Source organism: Heliangelus exortis, chromosome 2 (genome assembly GCF_036169615.1).
Source record: "Heliangelus exortis chromosome 2, bHelExo1.hap1, whole genome shotgun sequence".
Taxonomy (NCBI): Eukaryota; Metazoa; Chordata; class Aves; order Apodiformes; family Trochilidae; genus Heliangelus; species Heliangelus exortis.
Window position 1 is genome coordinate 18912330 of NC_092423.1, and position 25237 is coordinate 18937566.

The 25237-nt window shown below is 44.7% G+C and overlaps 3 protein-coding genes and 1 long non-coding RNA gene across 6 annotated transcripts; 2 read left to right on the forward strand and 2 right to left on the reverse strand.

The window, feature by feature from the left end:
- Positions 1-300: 300 nt before the first annotated feature.
- LOC139792148 (uncharacterized) lies at positions 301-2375 on the forward strand. Its single transcript, XR_011724163.1, has 2 exons — positions 301-1795; positions 2207-2375. It is a non-coding gene; the product is annotated as an uncharacterized lncRNA (long non-coding RNA).
- A 413-nt stretch (positions 2376-2788) lies between these two features.
- On the reverse strand, positions 2789-14500 carry BMI1 (BMI1 proto-oncogene, polycomb ring finger). 3 transcript variants are annotated; one of them, XM_071735064.1, is made up of 10 exons: positions 14366-14500; positions 8030-8163; positions 7449-7545; positions 6669-6724; positions 6494-6544; positions 6127-6235; positions 5991-6036; positions 5365-5463; positions 4836-4916; positions 2789-4742 (listed from the first exon to the last, which is right to left on the reverse strand). In XM_071735064.1, the coding sequence occupies exons 2-10, from the start codon at positions 8139-8141 to the stop codon at positions 4413-4415; spliced, it is 981 nt and encodes a 326-aa protein (XP_071591165.1). In that variant the 5' UTR covers positions 8142-8163; positions 14366-14500; the 3' UTR covers positions 2789-4412. The 3 variants fall into 3 exon arrangements, with proteins under 3 accessions (XP_071591165.1, XP_071591164.1, XP_071591166.1); XM_071735063.1 differs by lacking the exon at positions 14366-14500 and adding an exon at positions 13197-13737; XM_071735065.1 differs by lacking the exon at positions 14366-14500 and adding an exon at positions 8683-8748.
- Positions 13984-14760, forward strand: LOC139791898 (uncharacterized). The gene has a single exon (XM_071734413.1). The coding sequence runs from the start codon at positions 13984-13986 to the stop codon at positions 14758-14760; it is 777 nt and encodes a 258-aa protein (XP_071590514.1).
- Positions 14761-15328: 568 nt separating this feature from the next.
- COMMD3 (COMM domain containing 3) lies at positions 15329-19036 on the reverse strand. Its single transcript, XM_071735066.1, has 8 exons — positions 18860-19036; positions 17812-17923; positions 17627-17690; positions 17500-17534; positions 17125-17185; positions 16934-16990; positions 16786-16845; positions 15329-15729 (listed from the first exon to the last, which is right to left on the reverse strand). The coding sequence occupies exons 1-8, from the start codon at positions 18990-18992 to the stop codon at positions 15670-15672; spliced, it is 582 nt and encodes a 193-aa protein (XP_071591167.1). The 5' UTR covers positions 18993-19036; the 3' UTR covers positions 15329-15669.
- Positions 19037-25237: the final 6201 nt, after the last annotated feature.

The following is a 25237-nucleotide window of genomic DNA, read 5'->3' on the forward strand; positions in this document are numbered from 1 at the left end:
AAGGAACATAGCTGGAAAAATTCTTGCTGCCAGAATCCTCTTGCATTTCTTGAATTAATAAAACACAAAGCAGCCGTGGCTTGGAGCTCTCGGAGCGGGTCAACGACATTGAACTGAGGAAGGAGGAGATCGGCAGCCCTTTGGATGGGAAAGCAGATTTCTCTTGAGGCATCCTCTCGGTAGAGACAGGCAGAAAACATGAAAAAGAAACTGTTTATAGTAAAATAAAGGAAATCCGTTTCAAGTACCCGGACTAGAAACAAGAACGTTAAAAATTAACAGCGGAAACAGGAAACACTTATCTGAGTAAACATTGTCTCGGAATTTCACCGTATTAAATTTGGGAGAGCGCAAGGTGCTCGCCGGGGCTGCCGCCGCCGACCTCCCCCTGCCGTACCTGGCGGCGGGGACCGGGGCTGGACACCGGAGACGAGCACGGAGAGATAAACCGGTCATCCTGAAAAGAATTGGTGGCAAAGATCGGAACTGCAGGAGTTCCTGCGTGCTGGGAGATGAACCGTCCAGCAGTGATGCTGGGAAGGCAGGAGCTCAGCTCCCTACCAGTGGGGGGAAGGGACAGGAGGTCCGGAGCAGCGGCGAAGAAGTAAAGAGGCGGAGGTGGACGGGAGGAGGCTTAGCCCCGGTACCGAATCCCGGGGAGGATTTGTTTTGCGCGCTCTTTGAAAATCCCCAGCGAAACGGCTGAGTGCTTGGGCAGCGGCACGACGGAATAGGTGACAAGCGGTGCGTCCTCGGCAGACGCGGGGGAATGAGGCCAGAGGCATCACTTCGGCTGGAAGAACCCGCCGCTCGCTCTGACTCCGCCTTCGAGTTTCGGTGCCCCCCTTAATTATCGGAAAAATCACAGAACGTCTCCTCGGATTAAAGTTCTCTGGAGCTCCCTCCGACGTTGTCCGGGCGCCGGCGCCGGGGCAAGACCCGCCCTGCGCTCCCCTCTCTCGCCCACCGGACGGTCCCTATTTTCGGGAGTTCCTTGGCTGTGCCCGCCTGCCGGCACGGGCCTGCTGAGCGGCAGCGGCGCGGGTTGTTTTGAGCAATGCTCGGTGCTGGAGGAAAAACATCTCCTCTTAGCAAGCTCGTCATTCTCCTTTTCTTCCCCTTTCTGCATATTTCTGTATTCCTTCCCCCTGTCTTCTCTAGAAGCCTGTGGAGCGCTTCATTCTCCCTCTCCCTCGTTTTGCCCGGGGCTGGCTCGTTACCGCTTATCCCCCATTCCGGCCGGGCACAAAAGCGCTGCTCGGAGCTGCAGGCAGCTGAACCAGGGCGGAAAATTTGGTCGGACGAAGACAGAAAACCATCATTTTCCAGCGGGCGCCGACCGCCCCTGCCTCTCTCTACCTTTGATCACATTGCTTGTTGAACAAACTCAGAAAAACTCAGTGGACTTCGTCTTTATGTCTCGATCTAAGTGCAAAGTCGGATAATGAAAAGATTCTTATTACACATACAGAGATTTCTTCTACAATAGGGAGCATACATTTCCATACATTTGTAAGGAAACCCGTTCGTTATGTAGCTGCGAAGCAAAATATTGAAACCCGGGAAGCTGACATAGCAGCTTCGCAAGTAGAACATCAAGATGGTATCTTTGATCGTCCTCTCAATTGTGCTTAGCAATATATACGCATCGCAGTGCCATCTGCCTAGGGCCAGCAGCAAAACAAAAGTTTCACATGGCAGCACAAACATCCTCGGTGGCTTCAGCGGCTCGTCAAGAGACCTACTGAAAACGTTTGTTCTTTTTCAGACGGGAGATGTCAAATTGGGAGATGTCGTAAGTGTTGTAAGAGCTTAATAAACCTCGAAGGGAATTATCCAACTCCTGTTTCAATTGCTTTATGCTTCACGGACACTCTACAAAGACCGAGAATAGCTCTGTTTTGATGCTAAAAGTTGTCATTATCAGCTAGTTCCAGTATAAGTAGGTGCCATTTGATCAGTGTGATAACGTACAACCCTCTGCTGTAGGGTCAGTGCTGCTCTTCGAATGAATTAATTCAACCAGTACAGTGTGATTAACCCGTGTAGTTGAGGGGATCATTCCAAGATAGACCCTCGGTCGCATGGAGAGTTCTCTTTACATTAAAATGTACTTAGTTCCACTGAGGCTGTGAAAAGTAACGCAGAGCAGCACAGGCGGAACCTGGCTCTCGCCCTCACAAAAATCCTGTTCTTCCTTGCCCAGACGGGGCATCTTTACAGGAGCTAAGTTTGAGCAGACAGGAGATACAACCTGTGGGTGTCTGGGATGTGAGAATACACGATTTGCTGAATTTCAAGAACATCTTGGAGTCAAATGAAGAACAGCAAATATTTTCAAGGCATGCAACCAAAATAAATCATGGTGATTTCTAGATTGTTTTGTTTTGTTTTTGTAGGGTTTTTTTTGTGTGTGTGTGTGGTTTTGTTTGTTTGTTTTTTTAGCACTATGCTGTTCTGTTCACTGAAAACTTTTGCACACCCAGAAACATTTCCATTGAGAACAATATGTCTTTTACCTTTGACATCACATTATCAACAGAGGTTATTTGCTACTTTTCAATGAATTCTCCCTTTTATTTTTTTGTTTCTTTGACCAGCTATAAATGAAAGTTATTTGTGTATATAAAACTGAAGTTTTTACTGTTGAAATTTAACTGTACACGTTTACTACAGGAAAAAAGTATGAACCCTTGTTTAACAAGACATTATACATGAATAAGCAATAATCTTGTGGAGGATTTGCAATCACCTGGTCTATAAAAACAAGCCGGACAAATAACAGCAATTTATATGCAAAAGTAATGATTTAATGACTATAAGCAAGACAAAGCAATAGAATTGTGCTTCTTTTGCAGACTGGAGACAATGAAATGTTTAACTACAATTTTCCCGTACAAACATGAAACAATATCCATATAGAATAAACACCCTCACAAATGAATAACTGATGGGTGATGAACACACACGAAGTTCGACCAAAGCAAAGCACAAACTGAAAAGTGTTCCAGGCTGTTCATATTTTATGGTGGAAAAGTTCCTTCTACTGACAAAAATAATACCTTTAGAAGCCTCTAATAAAATGCACCTATTGGTAGGCCATTAAAGAGGAGGCATTCTCCATGATTTACTGGAAATATTAAAGTACCTGTTAAATTTTAATGAAGTTAGTACTGTACCATATACATATACATTAAATCAAATTTAGATAAAATGCCTTCATCCAGCTACTTGCTGGTTTCTTAAAATTTATACCAAATAGTTGATGGCTTCTATAATGATTCTGTGTGCTTTTAAAAACACAGTCCCACCATGCCAAATAATAAAAAGGTAATCAAACAGTTCACAGATTTCCATGTTCCTTAACTTTTTTTTTTCCTTCACTGCATCACTTCAACATTTGCAAAAGTAAAAAAAAATCACTTGGGAAAAAAAAAAACAGACAAAGCCAGTAAAATCCTTTTAAGATTGCCAATTGCCTCCAGGTTATCAGAGACTTGAATGTGCTTTCCCAATACTGTAGCTCTCACACGCAAAGTGTTTCTTGCAGTATGAGCAAAGCTCAAACAGGTGGCATCTGCAAGGGTCGAACCAGTTTAGAAATTTAACAACCATATCATGAGTGCATGAAACACAATATTTTCTTTATAGTATTTATAAATATATCATACAATACTGTTTCCTGTTATGTCATATACCAATATGGCATTGTACAATAAGCATAATGCCATCTGATTCTTACAAAAGCGAATCATTTAAACAAGTCAGTAAATAAAACGGTAATACCCGCTTTTAGGCATACAGATTGTAAAACTGAAGTTTACTTTTCTTTTGATCGGTTCTGCGCAGCAACAGAGGAGTAAAAGATGCAACATAAGAATCAAAATGGCTAATACGCAAAAATTGTTATTCACAGTGACATGGCTACATATATGCATTATTCTATGCATATTCTTTTCCTTTTGTTGGATTTCAAGATGAAAAAGCACTTGCTTTCTACAGATTCACAAAACAGCATAAGAACAATAACAATCAAAGAGAACGCAATGGAGGAATTAGTCTGGATTAACAAACTACTTCCCCGGATTTGTATTGACTTCAGGAGTCCAGATGATGGGGACTGAAACAATGCCGCATCACTCAGAACAGGTGAAGGTGTAACTTTTGTTTGCTTCCCAGTCCTCTGAAAACAATTTACATTTCAATCTTGCGTTTCCATTAACGTCCATCCTGAATGTCACCTAGTCCGCCTTTTATAGCCAAGTTCAGTGTCACTACAAAAGAAAGCAATTTGGACGATAGTCACATGGATTAGCATCTATAAAGCTGTAATGGCATGGAGAGATCTATATAAAGGAGGGGCAAGGAAGGGGGAGGGCAGTAGGAGAGGGGGTGGTAGCCTGGTTGGCTTGTCAACCGGATGAAGTGGCTGAGGAGCCATTTATCGATGTTTTCCGTGCTCTGTTGGTAAAGGAGGATTGGTGGTTACTGCTGGGGCTGCTGCTGGTGCCGTTCATGGTGCTGGAGATGTGAGGAAACTGGGGGTGAGGAGACTGGACCGGTGTGCTGGGGCTGGGCAAACAGGAGGAGGTGGAGGGGATGCCTCCCGCTGGGCTGCTCGCCTTGTCGCTCCCAGAGTCACTTTCCAGCTCCCCGCTATTATTCAAGCCTTCCCTCTGGTGACTGATCTTCATCCTCTTGCAAGTAGGTCGGACCCGGTATTTCAGGGGGAGAGGCCCATTCTGCAAGGCAAAAGGCAGACCCTGGTGAGCACCCTCCCTGGGCCACAACCCGCCCCTCGCCCCCCCGGGTGGAGGCAGGCCAGAGATACTCACCCGCCTCCAGGTATAGATGTAGGCAATGTCCATTAGGGTGTAGTAGTCCTTCAGAGGCTCCTCTTCATACATCACATCAATCTGTTAGAGATACAAATCCATGCATTAAGGAGTATCCAGACATTTGCCCCAGTGTATGTTTGCTCTGAGGTGAAAGCAGCCCCACTGCCATATAGGCAAGAAAATTGAGAAAAAAAGAAAAAAAGAAAAAAAAGACACAAAAAACCCCCACCAAAAAACTTAAAGCCAAACCCAGGAAGGAATAGGGAATTTTCATATCTGTTAGACATGTTTTAAATACATTAAAGAGAATTTTCTTCATACATCTGTATTTACAGCATTAAAAAAATCAGTCTCATCAAACTCTCCAGATAGATATTTAAAAAATAATATTCATAATCCCATCAATATATTGCACACATCAGAAATATTTGGTAGCTAGCACCTGCTGGCTGTAATGAGTGCTAATCAGTATCAGCATGTTTAGAATAGCAAGATTTTTTAAAAATCACTCTTTCCCCATAGGTACCTGAAAAGTGTTAGGTATATCCATTTTACTCCGCAGGAACTTTCTTAGATGCATCACTGTCATTGCTGCTGGGCAGCGTAAGTATCTTTTGTCATTCACCTGATGGCATAGTAAGGAAAATTAGTCAACTGAGAACAAGCATTTACTACAACCAAAGTTGTATTCTTACATTTGTTGTAATTTTTAAAAATGCACTTTATTAAATTATTGAGTAAAATACAAAAAATTCTGCTGCCTTAGAAGGTACAAAAGAAATAAGTGATAAATTACAGTTACATAGAAAATACTTAAAAAGCAACTAATTTTATACATAAATATTTTAATCTCATTGTAAACATATTTTTAGAATATATTACATAATTAATTTGTAAATAATTTATTGCAGTATCTGACAAAAAAAGTCACATTCCACTTTAAAAGTACTGCAGGTTGCTTTTTTTTTTTTTTAATTTGTTTACATATACACCTGGATGAAGATGTTTGACCTCTCTTGTACCTAGTGCCATTATAGGTGTGCTTCTTTTGTTTGCAATAGAGATACCTATGTATTTTTTTCAGCCACACACCTTGCCCAAGATGTTTATGCATGTGTTACATTTCCTCCACAGTAAAGAGAAGTTATTTACCTCTTCCTTTGATTTTTCTTTCTCCTTATTTCCTTTTCGTTCCAGTCTGTGAGAAGGAATGAAACAATTACTACAAGTAATAAATACAGCTACTCTCAGTCAGGTAAACATAAAATATTGCCATTCTGGAACTTGCCTATTCTGGTCAAAGAATTCAATGGATAAGCTTATTATCTCGTCGTCTGTTATAATTCTTTTGTCTTCATCAGCCACTTCTCCCCTGTCTTCATTAGAGCCATTGGCAGCTGCGCAGAAATTTCCACAATAATTTACATTTTGAAATTCAAATCAGGAAGCATGGCAATTCTCAGTAACATGAAAAAAATTAAATCTCCATACTAAGATTGTGAATTACAGCTACCTAACTGTTAAAACAATAAACTTCTAGTATGCTGAATTTACTTCTTAAAATTCTGTCACAGTAATACATAAGTTAAAAATGAAACAGCAATGCATCTAGGTCAATGCTACAATTATTAAAGTTTAGAACAAGAAGCTTTTACCATCAGCTGACGGATGAGCAGCATAAAAATCCCTCCTTCTTTTCATTTCATCTAGGTGGAAAAGCATATATATTTCTTTTAGTAAGTACTCTGTAACTCCTGGTACTGATACAGGGTAGCAGCTCTGGTTTTGTTTTTCTGCTCTTAAAGAAAAAAAAATGCTTTAACTACTTACTTTTGAAAAGGCCTGGTACTAGCTTGTATACAATATCTTGGAGAGTTTTATCTGACCTGAAAAGAGAACAATGCCAAAACAGAAAATTAAACAGATGAAGCAGTATTTTAATCTAAGTGGTAGCTCCTCATTTATAATCTTTCACAACAATGAGGCATCTTCTGCAAAGTGGGAGGCTAGTCATAAAAACTTAACTTACAAGAACTTGTAATCACACCACCACTTCTCCAAATACCACTATAAAGCTAAACTCATCCGTGCTACCACAACTGAAAAATAATTCTCTTCGACCAAAGGAAAGCCCTCCCTGCATTCATTTCCTATAACGTGAAAAGAGCAAAAAGTAACAACAACAACAAAAATATTTCTGAAATAAGCAGCATGCTTTAAAGTCTTTTCCCTCTTCACCTGGAAAGATTGAGCAGGATGTTTCATGACTATGGAACTATGGTTGGAGTGAAGCACCTCTGGGAGAAACGGAGGTAAAAACTGTTGGGATGGTACACATGGCAATTAGAGAAAGGGAAGAAGCATTGCATCAGTTGTGGCATATGCAAAAAAAGACCAACAAAAACTTTCTGTGTCAATCCAGAGAAATACTTAATTTCCATCAATGACAAAACTCCAAAGAGAGAGCATACACAAGAGTTAGCTTGCAAATTGACAAGTCCTTTCAGATTTAAATTGCGGACCAAGAGATAACATCAACACGACTACTGCTGATCTGCCCATATACAGTAAAACAAGAGATTCCGAGGTCGCATTACATCTTTCTCCTACCTTATATTCAAAAGCGGTCGAGTTTTGTGAACTTGGACATCACAGATAGGACAATACTTGCTGGTCTCCAAGTAACGCACGATACAGGTCTTACAGACTGGAAATCAAACACGAAAGCCTTTTAGCGATGGTCATAGGTGAAGCACAGATATGCATAGATCGAGGTGCGATTTTCTAAACTATGCAAGCTATAGCAAATCGTCCACTGTCAGCAGCACGCTGCTTAAGCTAAACGAATACCCAAATAAGCTGCAATTACCATGAAAAGGAGACGCTTAGAGTACATATATTATTAGTTTAACAAAGACCGTAGGGCCGTCGTCAGAAAAACTGCAACGCGGCCGGGCCACCCATTTCCCAGCCCGCCGGGAAGGCAGAGGGGCGGCGGTCCCGGACACCTCAGAGGGTTCGGATTTTGGTTTGCTTTTGCCTTTTTTTTTTTTTTTTTTTTTTTTTTTTTTTTTTTTGGTTTGGTTTGTTGGTTTTTGGGTTTTTTTGGTTTTTTTCCCGTGTTCCCAGGATGCCGGGAAAGGTGGGAAGCGGCGGGGAAACAACGCGGAGCGCCCGAGGATCGTACTTACAGGAGTGGAGGCACTCTATGATGGTTGTTGCATCAATGAAGTACCCGCCACAGAGCACGCACATGAGATGGGGGTTTAGCTCGGTTATTTTGATTCTGGTTGTTCGGTGCATTTTGGCGTGGCGAGGTGCGGCTCTGAAAGACACACACACAGAGGACCGATCAGCGAAGGCGAAAGCGGCGGCGTCCCAGGTGCCGAGACCCGGCGCGTCCCCTTCCCCCGAGCGGTCGCATCCCCCGGCGCAGGGGACGATAAAGGGCGGAAGGCGGCGGCGGCGGCGGCGCGGGGCCGGGCGGCGGGTGAGGGCCGGTCCCGAGGCCGGCGGGGCGTCCCCGCACCTCACCGTACCGGGCCGGCTTGGGCGCAGCCCCGCGGAGGCGCGGTCGCTCCGCGGCACCCACCGCGCCGCTCCCCGGCGGGCACGGGCTCTCCCCGCGGCGCAGCGGGGCACCGGCAGGCTCGGGCTCCCCGAGAGGCTCGGAGGCGATGCGGCGGGGCGGAGGGGAGCTCCGGGGGGGGGACGGCTGGGCACCGGGCTGCCGGCGAGCAGCACAAAGGGGAACCAGCGCCTCCCGGTGCGGCTGCCCTGGCATTTCCGGAGAGCGGGGAGGGGCGGCGGGGGGAGGGACGGGAGGGGGGGGGGGGACACGCACCTCGGAGCGGGGCCGGGCACCGGGGCGCCGGGGCCGGCCCGCGAGGGGGGTCCGGGCGGCTGCCGCTGCTGCTCGGTGCCGATCCGGATCTGCTCCGCTCTCCGAGGGGGTTGCTATAGCAACTTACACTTACACTTGGCATCCTGCCACCGCTGGGAACACACGAGAGCCGGGCGGGGGGGCGGCCGAGGGGGTAGGGGGGGGCGGGCCGGGCCGAGCCGAGCCGGGCCAGGGGGTGGGACGCGGGGCCCGGGGGTTGGCGGAGGGGGTGGAGGAGCCCGCGGGGGTCTGGGAGACCGGTTGCGAGGGGAGGGGAAGGAAAGAGGAGGGCGAGGAGGGGGAGGGGGGGCGGCCCGGGCTGTGTCGGGGTGCCGCAGCCAGCGGGGTGTCGGGGAGCAGCGGGAACGACCCGAGCTTTGGGGTCTCAGCCCGGCGGAGGCGAGCGCCAGAGGCTCCTCCCGAGACTCGGCCATTTCGGATCCTCTCAGGGGCCTCTCTCCACGTCGACTCGGTGCGAGAAGCTGGTCTGAGATCGCTCTCCCCCCCCCGCTCACTCCCTCCCTTCGCCAAGCCGCGTCGTGCTCCCGGGGACCGAGCCCGCCGCACTGCCGGCGGGGTGCCGAGCTCCCGCTCCACGCCACCGACATCCCCTCTCCCCAGTTTTCCCCTTTCCTCCTTTCTCTCCTTATTTTCTTTCTCTCTTCTCCCTCCCGCCCTCCCCCCAACTCTTTCTCTCTCTCTTTCCTTCCCCCCCTCTTTAGACTCTCGTCTGAAAAGCCTCCCGCGGATGAAGAGAGCGCGGCGCAAAGTTTTGCAAAAGGTAGAAAGAGATTTGCAGCATCAGGGTAAAGTATTTGGACGGGAGAAAACAACTCTTTGGATCCTTTTACAAACCCCCTTTTCAGCAATAAAGCACACCGACGGTGGGGGGAAAAGCTCAAACCGACTTTAAACGGTACATTAGTGACAGCATGCGGAGGACCATGTGACCAGATCATTCCTAAAGCTAAATCAACACCTTGTCAACACAATGCAGCGACAAGAGTGAAAAACAAATGTCATTTTCACAGTCTGAAACCCATAAATCCCCTTCGGATGCTCTGGCACCAACGTTAGAGGCACACATACCATTTTAAAATGAGAGGGAATAAGAAGTAAAGGGGAAAGCACGCCGGGTAAAAAAACTCCGTCAGCCACAACTGCAAAGTAAATTATTTTCTGTCAACCAGATCCTGAAAAATGTAACGTAACAACGTTGCCCCAATGCAAGCTGTTCATTTCCCCATGTCAGTGTTCCCAGCACACTAGCTCCTCTCCTTGGTCCCCACTCTTCCCGAGTCAAAGCTTGCGAGTCACCTCTCACTGCAGCACCGTGCAAGCTGGACAAGCCTCAAGATGCTAGGTTCTCCTTAGCCACTTTCAAACTTAGGTATCAGGCAGAGAGAAAAAGGAAAAAACAAAAAACTAAAACCAAACAACACACCAAGCTTTCTACCGAGCTTTCTAAAAGCTTTCAATTTCGGCCAGACCGCCCAGGACAGGGGTACAATATTCCTCAAGAAGCGTGCACAGCGCCAACGAGCGACCCTCGCTAGGAAACTTCTCTTGCTGCTGCAGGAGAAACCTTGAGTGAACAGTAGATAAAACTCCCCAGCTTCAAACTAAAGCCGACCAGCACACAGAAGAGCAGAGTGTAAGAAGCACTCCAGCCAGACTAGGTCCCTAAAGCTGTTCCTTGCCCTGTATGGAAAAGAAAGATCCCCACTGCATTATAATGCGGTTTAAATGTCGCTTCCAGGGTCCCTGACCCTCAGCTTCTTACTTTTAAACTGATACCGAGGGTTTGCTTTGCCCAGAAAAGGCAAAGCCTGGGCTCCTGCTCTCCTCTCAGAAGAGTCCAGCGCCCTGAAGTCGGCGTCTATTGAGGTCCCTTTAGGTTCTAAAACATGGACAGACCGCCTTCACGGTTCTGTGTTTTATTTGTTCAAGCAACTACCTTATAATTCACAAAAATCTAAACAAAAAAACTCAGGAGTGACCGAGGTCACGCAAGTCGGCTGACCGAGAATTCCTTCCCAGCCCTGACAGACCGGGACAAACCTTTCAAGACATTAACGCGTTTATTTCACGCAGGCGTAGCCCCTTCCTACATGGAGGGGGGTTAAATTCAACCGTGAAACCTGTTTTGTAGAAGCAACTCCTAAACGCGGGTTATTTATTGCCCAAAGTTAGCACAATTTCAACGTGCTATGAGCTACCTTTGAAATTGGTGGCATTCTCCATAGAGCCGAGCCAGGTGCCTAACTTCTCCCCAAAAGGCACCCGGACGGGCACAGACATGCGGGTATGCATCACGAACGCAGCACATTTTACTAAAGCAGCCAGAGCTTATTATTTTGGTAAGAGGGAAACCCTTTCAGATTTTTTTCTGCTTGTGCTGATAACATGTCGAATACCAACACTTCACACAGTCAATACAAACAGCCTCTTAACCAGGACAATATATATTTACACACTGACACGCAAAACAACTAAACATAAAATATACGGAGATAATACTCGCTAGAAGTAAACAATGCCAGACAACTGATGATTTAGAGGCCTTAAACGGGTTATGTCAAAATGAAGAAAAACAGAAGTGCATTCTCCTGCTAAGAATCAGCTCCATTAATAAAAATCTATAAGGGCAATAAGCTACCAAACTCTTGCTCGGCAGATAGCAGAAAATACATAAATACATACATACATAAAAAAATAGAAGCATCGCTCGGGTAGGTTTGTGTCCTTTGCACCCATCTCCTCTCGGAAAACTATCTCACCAGGAATAAATCACCCGTCATTCTACATCTTCACCCATTATCAGACAGAGCCACTCTTAATGTCCAGCCTGTTATTCCTCTTTCGCTTAAGAATGGCCACATATGTTTTAAAGGAGGGATGGTACTGCTTCTCTCAGAGAAAGCACACGGAGCTCAAATATCTCTGCCCAGTTCGCTGCAGCGAGAAAAGACCTTAATATTGCCAACAGAGTGCAAGAGGACCCAAATCCCTTAAATCGCCTTCCTGGAACTAGTTGCAGGACACAATCTGTCTACTTAAAAAATATACCAAAATGTTAATTTTGTACTTTCTAAGTGATCAGGTAGGTCTCGTGTCTCTGGCAAACTACAGCACAAGCCTTTCTCAGTTTCTGGGACGTACTGAACAGAGTCACTCAGAGTAGTTTTCAAAATCTCCCTAGTGTTTGGGAGAGTCCCCTAAATCAAGTTGTTCTGACCGCTACAGACTATGCAAAAAAATCATTTTAACACCAAGCTTGAAAATGGGCGCACACATACAGGTTTTCAACAACTTTTCTGGAGAGTGGTAGAGTGAATCAAAGTTTCTAGAGGCTGAAAAGTGGCTACTTCACTTTTACAAAAATGCGATTTTTTTCCTTATTTTTACCTGATTATTTGAAAATATTTACAGTAACCAGAGAAACACGCCAAGTTATATATTGCCAAGGCCACACAATGACAAAAACATATACCAGCAAATTTCCAGTGCTGCCCATAAGCAGCATGAGGAGCCCACTCGTGACACCTTTAAGATCTGACAAAGGATTTAATGTAAATTTACTCTACCCGGGGACAGGAGAAAAAGAAAAAAACCACCACCAACAAAAAACAGAGAAAAGAAATTCAACCCCCCCCCCCACGTCCCACAGACACACCACCTTTGCTCTGAAGACTCCAGCAACCCGCACGCCTAAGCTCCCCAAGATCGCAGCCAAACTGCTATCCTTAGCCCCCCAAAAAGTCACTTCTCGGTGCTGGTCACCCCTTTCCTCTCCCAGGAGGCACAACCCCCCCAAACTTTAGCATTTAGAGCAGAAATGTAAGAGGAGACATTGCAAACAACTGGGAACCGCCATCTTACAACCCATCCAATTTCACACAAGTACTTGTCCAACTTAAGTTAATAACATTTTCTGTTGGGTGCCCCGACGCCTAACAACCCCTCCAGGAGGATCGCTACCCCCCGCTGGCTCTATCTCTATAAAATGGGTGCGTTATCTGGCATTTTAACCTCCCCCAGACACATTTCTTTCGGGGAAGACTGAAATCACTTGACCCAGGCAGCTCCAGATTTCACGAACATCCCTGTTTAATCAAAATCTCCCTTTAAACAAAGGGCGCTCAGGCCGGGCTGGCAGCAGGGTCTGGAAATATAAATATTCTCCTCGGGGGCCATGTGCACAGAAAGGTTTTAGGGGGCGTCTGGAGAAAGAAAGGAACTAAAATTTGCAAATGTGGGTGCGTAACGCGAGCGAGTGCACAGGCGGCTGCTGCTGCTGCTGCGTGTCTATATGTGTGTGTGTGTGGCTGGAGCAGCCTGTCAGCGCTTTTCCCATACGGAGAGCTCGGGGGACACCTAGGCTCCCCTTTGCAGCCCCCAAACCGGCCGAAAACCGCCTCCGAGCCCCCTTCGCCCCCCGCCCTTGGTAAGGCGACACCTCGCTTCATACGTACCCGGAAAACGGAGCCGGTGGGTGATGATCGGAGCGGCCAAAAAAGACAATGAAAGTTAAAAGTCGTTCAGCAGAAAATGAATGTGAGCCAAGCGGCCATCTTGAAATGAACTGCAGACGCTGTCAATTGCAATAAGCTTATTGCCGCCGCCGCCGCTGCGCTCCGCTCATTTTAGTTACAAAACACCCGGGTTTCCTCCTCTCGTCCACCGGCCCTTCTCGCTCCCTCGCTCTCCCTCCGAGTTCGCCGCCCGGGCGGCTCAGGCGCTGGGAGCGCAAAGTCTCCCCGGTCCGGATGGGTGCTCTCTCCACCAGCCCATTGTCTCTCCCTCTGCCCCCCGCTCCGCCTCGCGGCCTCGCTCGCGTTCCTTTTTTTATTATTATGATGATTATTACGAGTATTATTGTTGTTGTTATTTCATAGTTGGTGGCGGGGACCCGGGGAGGGAAGGAGGGCGGGCGGGCGGGCGGGCGGGAGGAGGGCGGAGGAGGGAAGAATGCAACGCTGAAGGCACACAGTGGAAACTGACACCGTCCCCAAAATGGCTCGGAGTTCGCCCGCCCCGCCAGCGTCACGTGGGGCGCCTCATTCCTTAAGGGCGGCCTGGGAATTAGCGGCGCTGCCGCCGGGGCCCGGCAGCCTCCCCGTGACCCAATCCCGCACCCCGGCCGCCTCCTCCCCCTCCGCCCCCGCCTCCCCCCCTCCCCTCCCCCGTCCACCGCCCCCTCCCCTCTTCCTCCTCCCTCCCCTCCCCCCGGCCCTGCACGCGCTCGCCCGCGCGCCGCCGATGCCTCCTTTTTCCCCGCTGCTCTCGCCGCCCGCCCGCCCCGACCCCCGGCCCCGCAGCTCCCGCCCGCCCCCCACCCCCCGCCCGCAGCAGCCCGGCGCCTCCTTCTCCCCCTCCGCTCGCCACGCCGCTCCCCTCCGAGCTGCCGCCCGGGATCCTCGCCCCCCCCCCCCCCCCCCCCAACCCCCCCCCGCCCGCCGTCCCCAGTCCCGAGCACCGGCTGCCCAACCTCTCTCTGCCGGCCCCCCCGGCACCCCCCGACGTGCGTCCCCCGCCCTACCCCACGCTGCTCTTTCCACCTTCCCCACGACGCAGCCCCCTTGCCCGCACGCCCGAGACCCCCCACACCGCCCGGCCCCCTTCCCCCAGAGCCCTCGCCTACCTCCGCGATCTTGCTCCGCGCTCCCACCCGCGGCCCCCGACGCCCGCGGCCGCCCCTTAAGTCCCGTCTCGCCACCGAGCGAGACCCGCGGGGGGACCCCGCCGTGGCCTCGCGCCCTCGCAGCCTCGTGCGCGCTGCCCTCTGCCCGCACGCGGCCGTGGGACGCGCCCCTCGCCCCACCAAGGCTGCGCGGGGGCCGCCGGCGGCGGGGCCACACGTCCCCTCGGGGGCCGCGCCGACGCCTTCCCGCCCAGAGCAGCGGCCCCCGGGCTCAGCACGCCCCGGCGGCCACCGAGCGGCGGCGGCCGCGAGTATCGCGGGGATCCGCCGTGTCCCCCGCCCCACGGAGGGGACAGGGAGTGCCAAGCGGGCGCTGCCGGAGAGGAAGGGAATGAAGCGGGGAAACCCTCGCGGGCGCTCACCACCGCCAAGGACAAGACGCCGCCCGCAGCCCGGGCGCGGCGGAGCGGGAAAGGAAGAAACCGTCTCGGCGCCGGACGCCGCGGCGAGGGCCCGTCCGCCGCCGCGCTTCTTCCGCGGGGCAGCTATGCCTCACCGGCAGGTGCGGGCGGGCTCGGGGGCGGCCACCGGGACGGGGACGGCCCGGGGCGAGTAGGAGAGCAGCGTCCCCGCCGCCGGGCGGTCCCGCGAGGGAGGAGACGCCGTCGAGCCGGAGCCGACACTCGGCTTCGCTCAACCTCACGGACTCCCGGCTTTCCGTGAGGCGTCCCGACTCCGTGACATGAAACTGAAATCCTTCGTGCCTCCCGCGCCGGGGACCAGTCTTCGCTCTTACAGAAAATGTAAGATCACTCGGAATGATATAACAAAGCGCGTTGGGCAAATGAGCTAACGCGCCGCAGCCGCGGCACGGCAAGAAGGGATTTTCACCTCATGGAGCTGATGTGACATTTAGCATCCTAGTTTTAGGTGCGACTAATTCACCCACAGAAATTGCGGAACAAGAGTGAATAAACTTTATTAGATTCCAGAAAAAAATAATCAGCGATTATTATAAAAATAGACGAAATGTAATAGAAGGAATGCTTTGAAGACACAACCGACAATCAAGTATTTAACAAGAGTTAATAATAATAATAAAAAAAAATTGATACATGCAAGGGATACCAAGGTCATAGAAAACTGTTATTTCACTTAATTTACATTCAAGTGCTTGGGGGAAAAACAAAAATAAAACACAAAAAAACCCCAGTTTGCATCAAGAGATGAAAGACATTTGTCATTTAGAAGACACTCTTAGGCATGAGAGTACTTCAGCTCAGCAGGCTGACACCTTCCTTCAATCACATCTGAGTCGCTCTTTCTAGACTTTTTGCAGCATCTTTTAGTTTTCCAACTAAATCCTAAGAGATATAATACTGTCTTAGATTTAATGTATTTTTTTAAACAAATACGAGGAACGTGTATTTTTTTTCATACAGGGGCAAGGGAAAACAGCACCTTATGCCACAAAGAATTGTTGCAAATGCTGACCAATGATCAATTACTTGGTGAAGCAAGTTACTAAATAGCTCCCTATTTTACAACATAGGAAGAAATGTGGGAACTGAAGGAAAAACACATTTTAACATACAGTACCTCATAAAGTAGACCACTGCTCTTAACACATCTTTTTTATCACTATCATTCTGATGTTTAACACTGACATTTGCCCTAGGCTTTGAAGTACTATATACATTTCTAAAATACTGGAGATATTTTGCGTGCAGTTTTGTCCTAGGACCGTTCTCCACCCAAACCATGTGAGATTTAACTAAGTCAGCAAAACGATTAAAAAACACTCATTGATAAGAAAAGGAAGACTTTGGAGACACAGATTAAAAAAGCAAAGGTATAAATGTGAAGTTTTAATATCTTGCTTTTCCTCTCCCCCCAACTCCTCTTCCCAATCCTCCACAGTTTAGTCTCTTCCAAGCATTACAATACCTCTATTGTTCAGTTACACATTTAAATCACTAAACAAAGATCAACATTTGTTTCAGTACATTTCTTACATGTCATTAACGCCACTGAGGAGCCTTCAGTTTGTCCTCTATTTTTAATCAAGACACAAATAAAACACCAAGCCAGCTTCTTTAAACATTTCTCTAAAGCTTGGTAAATCAAGAATTTCAGAAAAACTATGTATCTCCTCCCACCTATACAGCTATGACCACAGATAAATATTTACACATGCATGTAAAATGCTCCCTATGCAACTAAAACCTATTACTTCGCTACTTTGAGAAGACAAGAAAACTACACATGGATAATTTTTATTGAAGATTCTCTCCTACCCTCACAGTCTTGCACTTTTTTTAATAGTACGTAGGATTTCATTTTGACTGGCACATGGTTAAAAAACATTTATACCCACAACTAATGCCAAGAATAGAAGAAATTATGAAAGGAAGAAATACCTGTAATTGCTCCATCGTGCAACTAAAACTAACATCTGGGTGTGATCCTGAATCACTGTTCTGAAGAAAAAAATAATGCCTGGTTTATAAAAAAAAAACATATTGTGAAATTGCATTTTTTATTCTAAGGATGCTGGGATTACAGTACCTCTACATTTAAGGTCACCAAGTAGGAAGGCTGGTAAGTTTTATGAAGTTGATTGCTCTAAATTAAAAGTTAAAAAAAAAAAAATTAAAAAAACCCCAAACAACCAAACCAAACAACTACAACAATGTAATAAACAGTCAAGTGTCAGCACTGAAATGGACAAAAGAAACATCTTGATTCTTTAAAGATACCTTAAGCTGGTATTCCAAGCGCCAAGACACATCAGTTATGTGAAGAGGAGATCTACCTATGCTGAAAGACACAACAGTTACAAGTTCTCCATGCTGAAAGAAAATCTCATTTTCTCAAGCTGTCCACCAATAAAGAACTTTTCATGATCTTTTCAATGCTTCTTGAAAAGTTCAAATAGTTTATTAAAGTATAATTCTAAAAGGAGGAAAAAAAATTTCAACATCTGTTTTCTAAAGTTTGTTAAAAATGTAATTTTTTAAAATGGAACAGTATTTTTTACTTTTGATCATCTTCAGTATGCATAGGTGTTTTCCAGGACAGTATCAAAGTAGCTGTCACTGAAAATATTTATCTGTGCTGACTGACAGACCTACCTCCCCAGTAGGATTTCCAACGCATCCTTGTTTTTCTGCAGAGTAAAAAAAAAAAAATTTTTTGCTGGGTTCAATAAATTGCCATGAGAGAAAGAAAACATAGGTATCTTAAAATAGGTTTTAAAACCTGATATTCGGTGCAAAATTGTTCTATTCTCTCTTTATCCAGTTTGCAGTCTTCTAGACATGTGCTAGAGAAAAAAAAAAAAAAAAAAAAGAATCTATTAGTTTTATGTTAACTTTAACTCAGCAGTAGAGTTTAAAGTGACAACCACTAGAGAAATGGGGTAGCTTCCTTCAGAGCACTGGTACCTTATAGCAGCTAGGTCGGCTTTCTGCTTTCCTGCCTCCAGAATACACATTGCAGCCGCAGCATGGCAATGCTTTAATACCGCAGGGTCAATATCTTTCAGGTCTGGATCGTCTGAAATACAGGAGTTACTGATGACACACTTATTTGTCAAATCCCAGCACACGGTGCCAAGAGCTGTTGCTCGCCCTTTGAACAGCATCTTTCCCACAAAAACTTCAAAATGAAGTACATTTGTTGTTTCAGAACTAAAGGATGGAGCAAGCGAGGTGTGAGGAGGAGGAAGAGGAGAGGGGCTGAAGCACTGACCGGTGCATGCCGTACCAGGCGGGACTGCACACCCCGCTACCTCTCCATCTCCTTTCCATTATAAAAAATAAAATAAAATAAAATGAAATTATAAAAAAAGGAAAACCTCTATTTCGTCCCCAAGCCCAGTCCGCGCGTTCCTCAAAAGCCTGTCGCCAAAGGCGAGGAGCGGAGCCGGAGCCTCCGGACGGGCGGGGAACCGGGGCTGTCTGCCGCCCCCGGCCAGCACCGGCGGCTCCTCCGTACGCGGAAGGGGCGGAGGGATCATTAACACCACAAAATTAATTACACGGACATACACACTCACGCCGGGGTAGCTGTAGGCAACGTCCACGCGCGAAAAAAACCCCAACAACGCTACCGGCGAATCGGCGGGGGACCGCCGCACCGACACGAACGGGCAGGGGACACCGTCCCGGGCCGACTTCCCAGTCCCCCTCCCCCCTTTATTTTCTACGGGTTTGAGCTTTCATAAAGCTTAAAGTCGCGCATTAGCGATGACACCCCGCGCAGCGGCACCCGGGAGCCGTCCACGGGCGACGCTGTGGGTGGGAGTCGCTCCTGGAGTGGGGGAGGGTGTGTGGGCAGCGGCCAGCACGCTACGGGCACTCGCGTACATACGCGGAGCCGCGCGGGATGAGGCTGGAAGAAGGAGAGCGGCGCCGGTTTGCGCGCTCCGCGTAGCTGCGCGGCCCGCATCGCCTCTCCCTCCCCACCCCGCCGCCTTCCCCCTCGCCTTACCCAGCTCGGCCCGGGGGTGATCGAGGAGGCTGCGGAAAGCGGCGCGGAGCAGAGCGGTGTACGGGCGCCGGGGGAAGCGGCGGGGGTCGCCCAGCAGCCGCCACCCACCCTGCGCGTACGGCGACAGCTCCATTGTGGGCGCCGTGACCTTCGACACGCGCCCACGTGACGCGCGCGCAGCTGATCGCCGCTGCGAGGCGGAGCCGCGCTCGGGGGGAGCGGGGGGGAGGCGGGAGGAGGCGGGAGGAGGCGTCGCTCCGATCCCGTTTCCCTCCCCAGCCCCCTCCTCTCCCTTTCGGGGCTACCCACGCGTGTTTTGTGCACGGGTGGGGAAACGTATACCCCTTCCTCCACGGTCTTTGTGGTTTGTAGTGTGACGTGATGCTGTTTCTGACCGATTTTTTGGGGGGGAAGGATGCGGCGCCTGGCGTGTTCTGCTCGTCAGTGCTTTTATTTCTTCCTAAGTCTTCAGAAGGCGTCTGCATCATTAAATCCCCCCGAGTGTTTCTGTCTCAGTGCACCTTTAAAGTGCGTAGATGCGCGTGGAGCTTTAAAGTCTACAAATTGAAGACCAAACATTTCTGCAGACCTCAGTTAAAACATCAGGAATAGTCCTTTCCCTTCTCTTCTGACATGTCTACCTCAGAAATGTGTATGACAAGGTATTTTATCCCCCTGCAGTTATAAAAGGTGTTACAATTTGTACAAATACTATCTAAAAACACCTCTATTTTAAGCTGGTAAATTCCTAATGCAAGGCATTAACTTTTTACACTAACATTTTATTTTTTTCACACTGAAACATTACCCCTCCCGAGTTTCAGAGTTAATACTTTGAAATCAAACAATGAAAAAGCATGTATTTGTATCTCCAAATAGTAAAGGCCTTACCTGTAGCTGAAATACACAGTTTTAGATACCACCTTTTTCTTTGCCCATGGATATTCTGAATGGACATGAACATTTATTTATTACACATTATATGTGTAAGATGCTCAGCCTAAAAAAAAATAGTAAAAGCTGAAGGACTCTGCCATATTAACGATTTTAAAATAACATCAATATAATGTCAAAACAAGAGTACTCTTTTTCCTGCTGCAGATACGCATTAGACAACATAAAGTGCAAAGCCAACCAACTGAATTATTGCCAAGTATGTTGAATGATAGAAAACCAGAGCAGAGCATTTTCCTTTCTAAATTTTTAATGTTACTTGTCTTAAATAGTGTTGCTAATAACAGCAGGGCAGACAGCAGTGCTTACAAATGTTCCAGAGTAACGTAATATAAAATGGTGAGTATAGTCTCCTGTTTCTATTGCCTGCTGACCTGAGCTGCATTCCTGTTGCAGGCTGATGGTGCTGATGGTGCTGCAGAAGACTTGACTTGTGAATGGGAAAGAGCTTTGAATAAACACATTTCATTTCATCTGAACACCTTGAAGTGATCAAGTGGTAGCTAATTGAACTGGAAAACTATTAGGAATTTTTAATCTGTCTCTGTAGCTCCCACTAATTGCAATCAGTCGTCTAAGAGTTCACTCCAGCTTTGGAAGCCAGTTCAAGTTTTGTTGAAATAAGAGCAGTAAAATTAGTATATCTCACTGCATTACATTTTGTGTTTATTTGAATCCCACTAGTGGATAAATATATATATTTTTTTTTACTTTTTTTATGATACTATGTAGTTAATTTATGCAAACCCAGCTGCCCACATGGCAGTGTGTGTTAGTACAGATGCAGATTAAGGGTAGTCTGGTGATTCTACCTTCTCAGTTTCCTGGCCCTGTGTGTTGTCTGTTCACTGTGTTGTAAAAACAGGCATTTATATACCTAGGTCTCAATTATGCCCAAACTGAAGTCAAAAGGAAAATCACACTGGCTGCAGGATCATGCCCTTAATTCTAACACACTCTGTATTTACAGTATTAGGCCTCATGATTCCATGAGGAATCAATGATTAGAGCTTTGGTGCATGATCAGAAATAGTATCACTGGCCTGAAACTTTGGAATAAAAGTATATATAAAATAAAAAAAAATATATTAAAATATATGAATAACATATAAAAAATAAATACCAATGAATTATAAAAATAAATACCAATGAATTAATGAAATCTGAGCTTCAAAGTTCTATCTGACAGAAGTCCTGGTAATTTTTATTTCTTCAGAAACAAGGAAAGCATTGCTACAGGCAGGGGGGTGACAAGGCTTTTACTAGCTTTTGGTGTGGTTTTAAAATACAGACGTGATACCTAAGAAAAGACATCATAAAATGGAGGGAAAGAAAAAACATAAAATGGAGAAGAAGGCAAAGCTTTCAGCTGTATAATTACAAAGGTAAAGATACTAGGGCTATAAGTAAGGACAGTCTCCTCAGAAAAGTTAGAAATGTACACACATGGCATGATCACATATTACAGAAACTTACTCTTCAACACCCTCTTATTGTTAATAGCACATTGAAATCAATAAATTAAAATCTACCTTTAAAGGCAAAACAGCCACTAAAGATTCATTCCAAGATTATGTAGTACAAGTAAGTTTCAGTAGTTTTCATCACCAAATTTGTATTTTCAGTTCCTCATCCAACCTCTCAACCTGACTTTCTTCTTTCTCTCTTTTTGCCTCCAAAAAGAATATGAGATGGATTCAGACTGGTAGATTGCTAGTAGATTTTACTACTTGAGCATAGTGTATACACATTTAAAAGCCCTGTTGGTTACAATTTCCAAGAGGAAGCTAAGGTGTAGATTGAGTAAAGAAATCATGAAGAAAAAGCATTAATACTTGAATATTAATTCATCAGGGAAACAAACCACCTCAGTCCATGCAGGCTAGTATTTTACAGCCTGTGCTTTGTTAATAGAAACAAAATAATGTGACTGGTCAAAATGAAGAGAAATCACTTAGTATGTCCAGAGGATTAGTTAATAAAATTTAAGTGTTGGCATAAATATTTCTGAAAAGTCTGAGGCTAGCATTCTTTCCTCTGTGTATTGCTCTTCACAGACTTAAAAGACAGTAATTTAAGATTATATTCTAGTGTCAATTTTCTGCAACATTTTTTCTGACTTCCACAAGTTTAATCCACACTCTTATAGAATGCCCCTAGAACTTTTAAGTCAATATTGAGTCTTCCTTATTATAAAATGTATTTTACTGAAAAAAATGTTTGAAGCAGATAAGAAGAATAAAGAATACATAGCTATTTTGTACAAAATGTATTTATTGCTGCATTCATATCTGAAGAAACAACATGATACTCATGTATCTCTCCCTGACACTACCATGGCATCAAAGAAAAGGAGTCTGTATACCCCAAAAGGCCTAGGAAAATTTCTCTCGTCACAGGCACAAAAGTGCAATACAGTAAAAAAATACTACCTTGAGCCAAGCCATTATGTAGATTATTTATTTGGTATGACTGATGTAGACAGCCCTCATATCTGGTGAAAATGCAGTATTTATCACTTATTAAAAAAAAATTTTATATTTCCAGAATTTTTTTTGTACATATTAATTTCAATAGCTTGTGTGGCTACAGATGAGGGAAACTCAATAAAACATTCTTGTTTTGCTCACAGATAATTCTGATTAACAGTTAAGGAAATGAGCTTCTTAATTAAATTTCTGAAAACACCTGATTTATTTCAGTAAGGTGAAACCTATAGCAGCTAAATAAATTTTTGATCAGGTATTTAATTTTAAAAGCATTTTTCTACTAGGAAGTATTTTTAAAAATTATGTTACATTAATTTATTAAAACAAGAATAACTTATCTATTTACCTTTTGATTAGTTTTATTCTGTCTTATTTTTATCTTCTATTTGTCAAATCTTAAAAACTTCTGATTTTCCCCTCATACATGAAAAGACCCACATATTTTCTAGGTGTAAAAAAAATAATGTAAGAAGCACTTAGAGATTTCACATTTAAATTACAGACTTTCAAGGTAAAGTAACACTTGCTTAAAACATCATCACTCTTCTGATTTCTAACAATTTGGGAAAATCATACACATTATATAAGTTCCATTTTCCCCATATTTCCAAAAACATAGCAGATGTATTTTTTAATTAATATTTTATTTCTCCTTGTAAATTAAAAAAAAAAAATCATAAGGAGAATTTGTACATTTTATGTGTACACAGAAAAAAACGAGTACCAAAAGGAAGTAAGGATTTAAGCCTGGGAGCAGGTATCACTATGATGTACTCTATAGCATATCCTCCAGGACAGCAGGTTTGTCTTTTTGTGTGTTTTAACATATTATAAAGTCCTCCTAATGAAGTGAAAGTCTGATATTTACTGAATTTTCAGTCATTCTCTTCCTCTCACAAAGAAATAAAGCTGTGTGGTTCATTATGTGTTTGCTCTTTCTTAAGATAAAACTCTAGTGACTTTTGCTAAATTTGTGGGGATTTATAAATGAGGCCTACATAAGGGATGCCACCATTAATGTTGGATGAAGAAATTTAAGGATTTTTGCTGCTTTAGTGGAACTGCTCCTGTACTTCCACATCAAGTCCTGTGTAACAGAGTAACATAATTTGTCACACTCACAAAAATGCTAGGAAAATGCTTTTTAGTAACTGTCTTTGTAATCAACATTTATTGTAGTAGTTTTTAAATAGAAAAATTTGCTATTTTTCAAATGACCTGACATCATTTACAGTTACTTGAAGGTTGTGCCTATTGTTCATGCTGTTCAGGCAGCACTCAGATACAGATGTTACACGTTGTACTCAGAGGTCTTTACATTCAGCCTTTTTTTTATATATATATTTTCTGAGAAATGTCTAATATATATGTGATTTAAACTGTAAACCAAGTACAGTTGAAATTTGTCAGTGTTTTATGTAATCTTTTTTGCATGTTTATAGACTCAGCAGTAAGACTGTAGCCTTGCTGTTGGAAGCTTGTGAGGGAGGTATTGTGCTCTATTGTCAAGAAGCATTTACAGTCTGTCACATTAGTGCTAGAGATGTGGATAGAGTAATTATTACAAGCTGATATCTATCAAATGTGTGTAAAAATAGAGAAACCTCAAAGCAAAATGAGCCTGTATGTTTTAGGTGCTATTTTTCTTCAGATGTTTAATGTCAGAACACTAAAACGTTATTTTGCATACCACCTAATTAGTAAAATATTTTTTTATTTATGTAGCGAACAGAAATGTGACTTGCTTAGCTCTGCACATAGCTTCGTATCAAGATAAATAAATAGAAATATAGAAACAATGAGTTCTCAGTAATTCGGTATTTAAAGATATCCATGGTAGAATATATTTAATTCTGTTTATGAAGTTCAGCTGTATCAACCAGAAAAAGTATTTAAATCTACTAAGGCAATGTGCAGTTTTCATTTGAAAAAAAATGGAAAAGGTATTGCAGCAAGAAGGAGCACTATGTAGCATTTTTTTATAGAATTAATCCTGCTGTTTCATGAAAACATTTGATTCTGGTCATAAAGCAAGGCTTGCATGCCAAAATGATAGATGTCTTGAAAGAAACTTTGATAAATAAAATCCTGCAGACCTTGGCATCCACAGTTCCTTTTTGGCAACAGTGAGGAATGACTGAGTAATAGTTAGGAAATGGATTTATTTAAAATGTTTTATTACAACTAAAGATATTAGGACTAGATCTGCAGCTAGTGTAAATCAGCATATCTGCCTTCAAATTACTTATATTGCTTTGTGTCAGCAGAGAATCTGGCCCATATCCATTGTCTAGAGGGAATATCAACTACTACAAAGCATACTTATCTAACCAACAGCAAACGTACTGTGCATATCTCATTGATGTTTCTTGTAACACTTATGTTAACCTTTATAATGTGATAGAAATCTGGCACAGTTATGTATAGTTGCAAATGATCTTGCTTTGATAATATCAACAATTATAAATTAGCATTTATCACTTTTAATACTGCTTCAAATTACATTGATAAAAGCTTAACTCAATATTGATGAGAGGAATAGTAATTTAGGACCTCTCTGTTGCTCTAATTATCTCCACTGAGAGCAGGATTCAGCCTCTTCTCTGAACAGATCTGTTTATCAAAGTAGTATGGAATTGGCTTTTGTTTGGTTGTTTGGTTTTTTTTTGTTAAATATGATGTATTTTTTCAGGACTAATTTACTGAACATATTTCATCTCTAGATGACCACATTTTACAGACCCTTTCAGTGTTCAACCTATAAAATCACAGGGAGTGAAGTTTAGTTGCAGGCATCTATAAAGTCCAAGTTAAAAGTTTTGGCTGAAAAGACTGCCTGGGATGACTCAGAATAACATAAACTCTAGCTCATTCTTCATCGTTTGGCTCAGTTAATAAAAGAGGAAGTTTACTAATTATCAGAATTTTTAGCAGT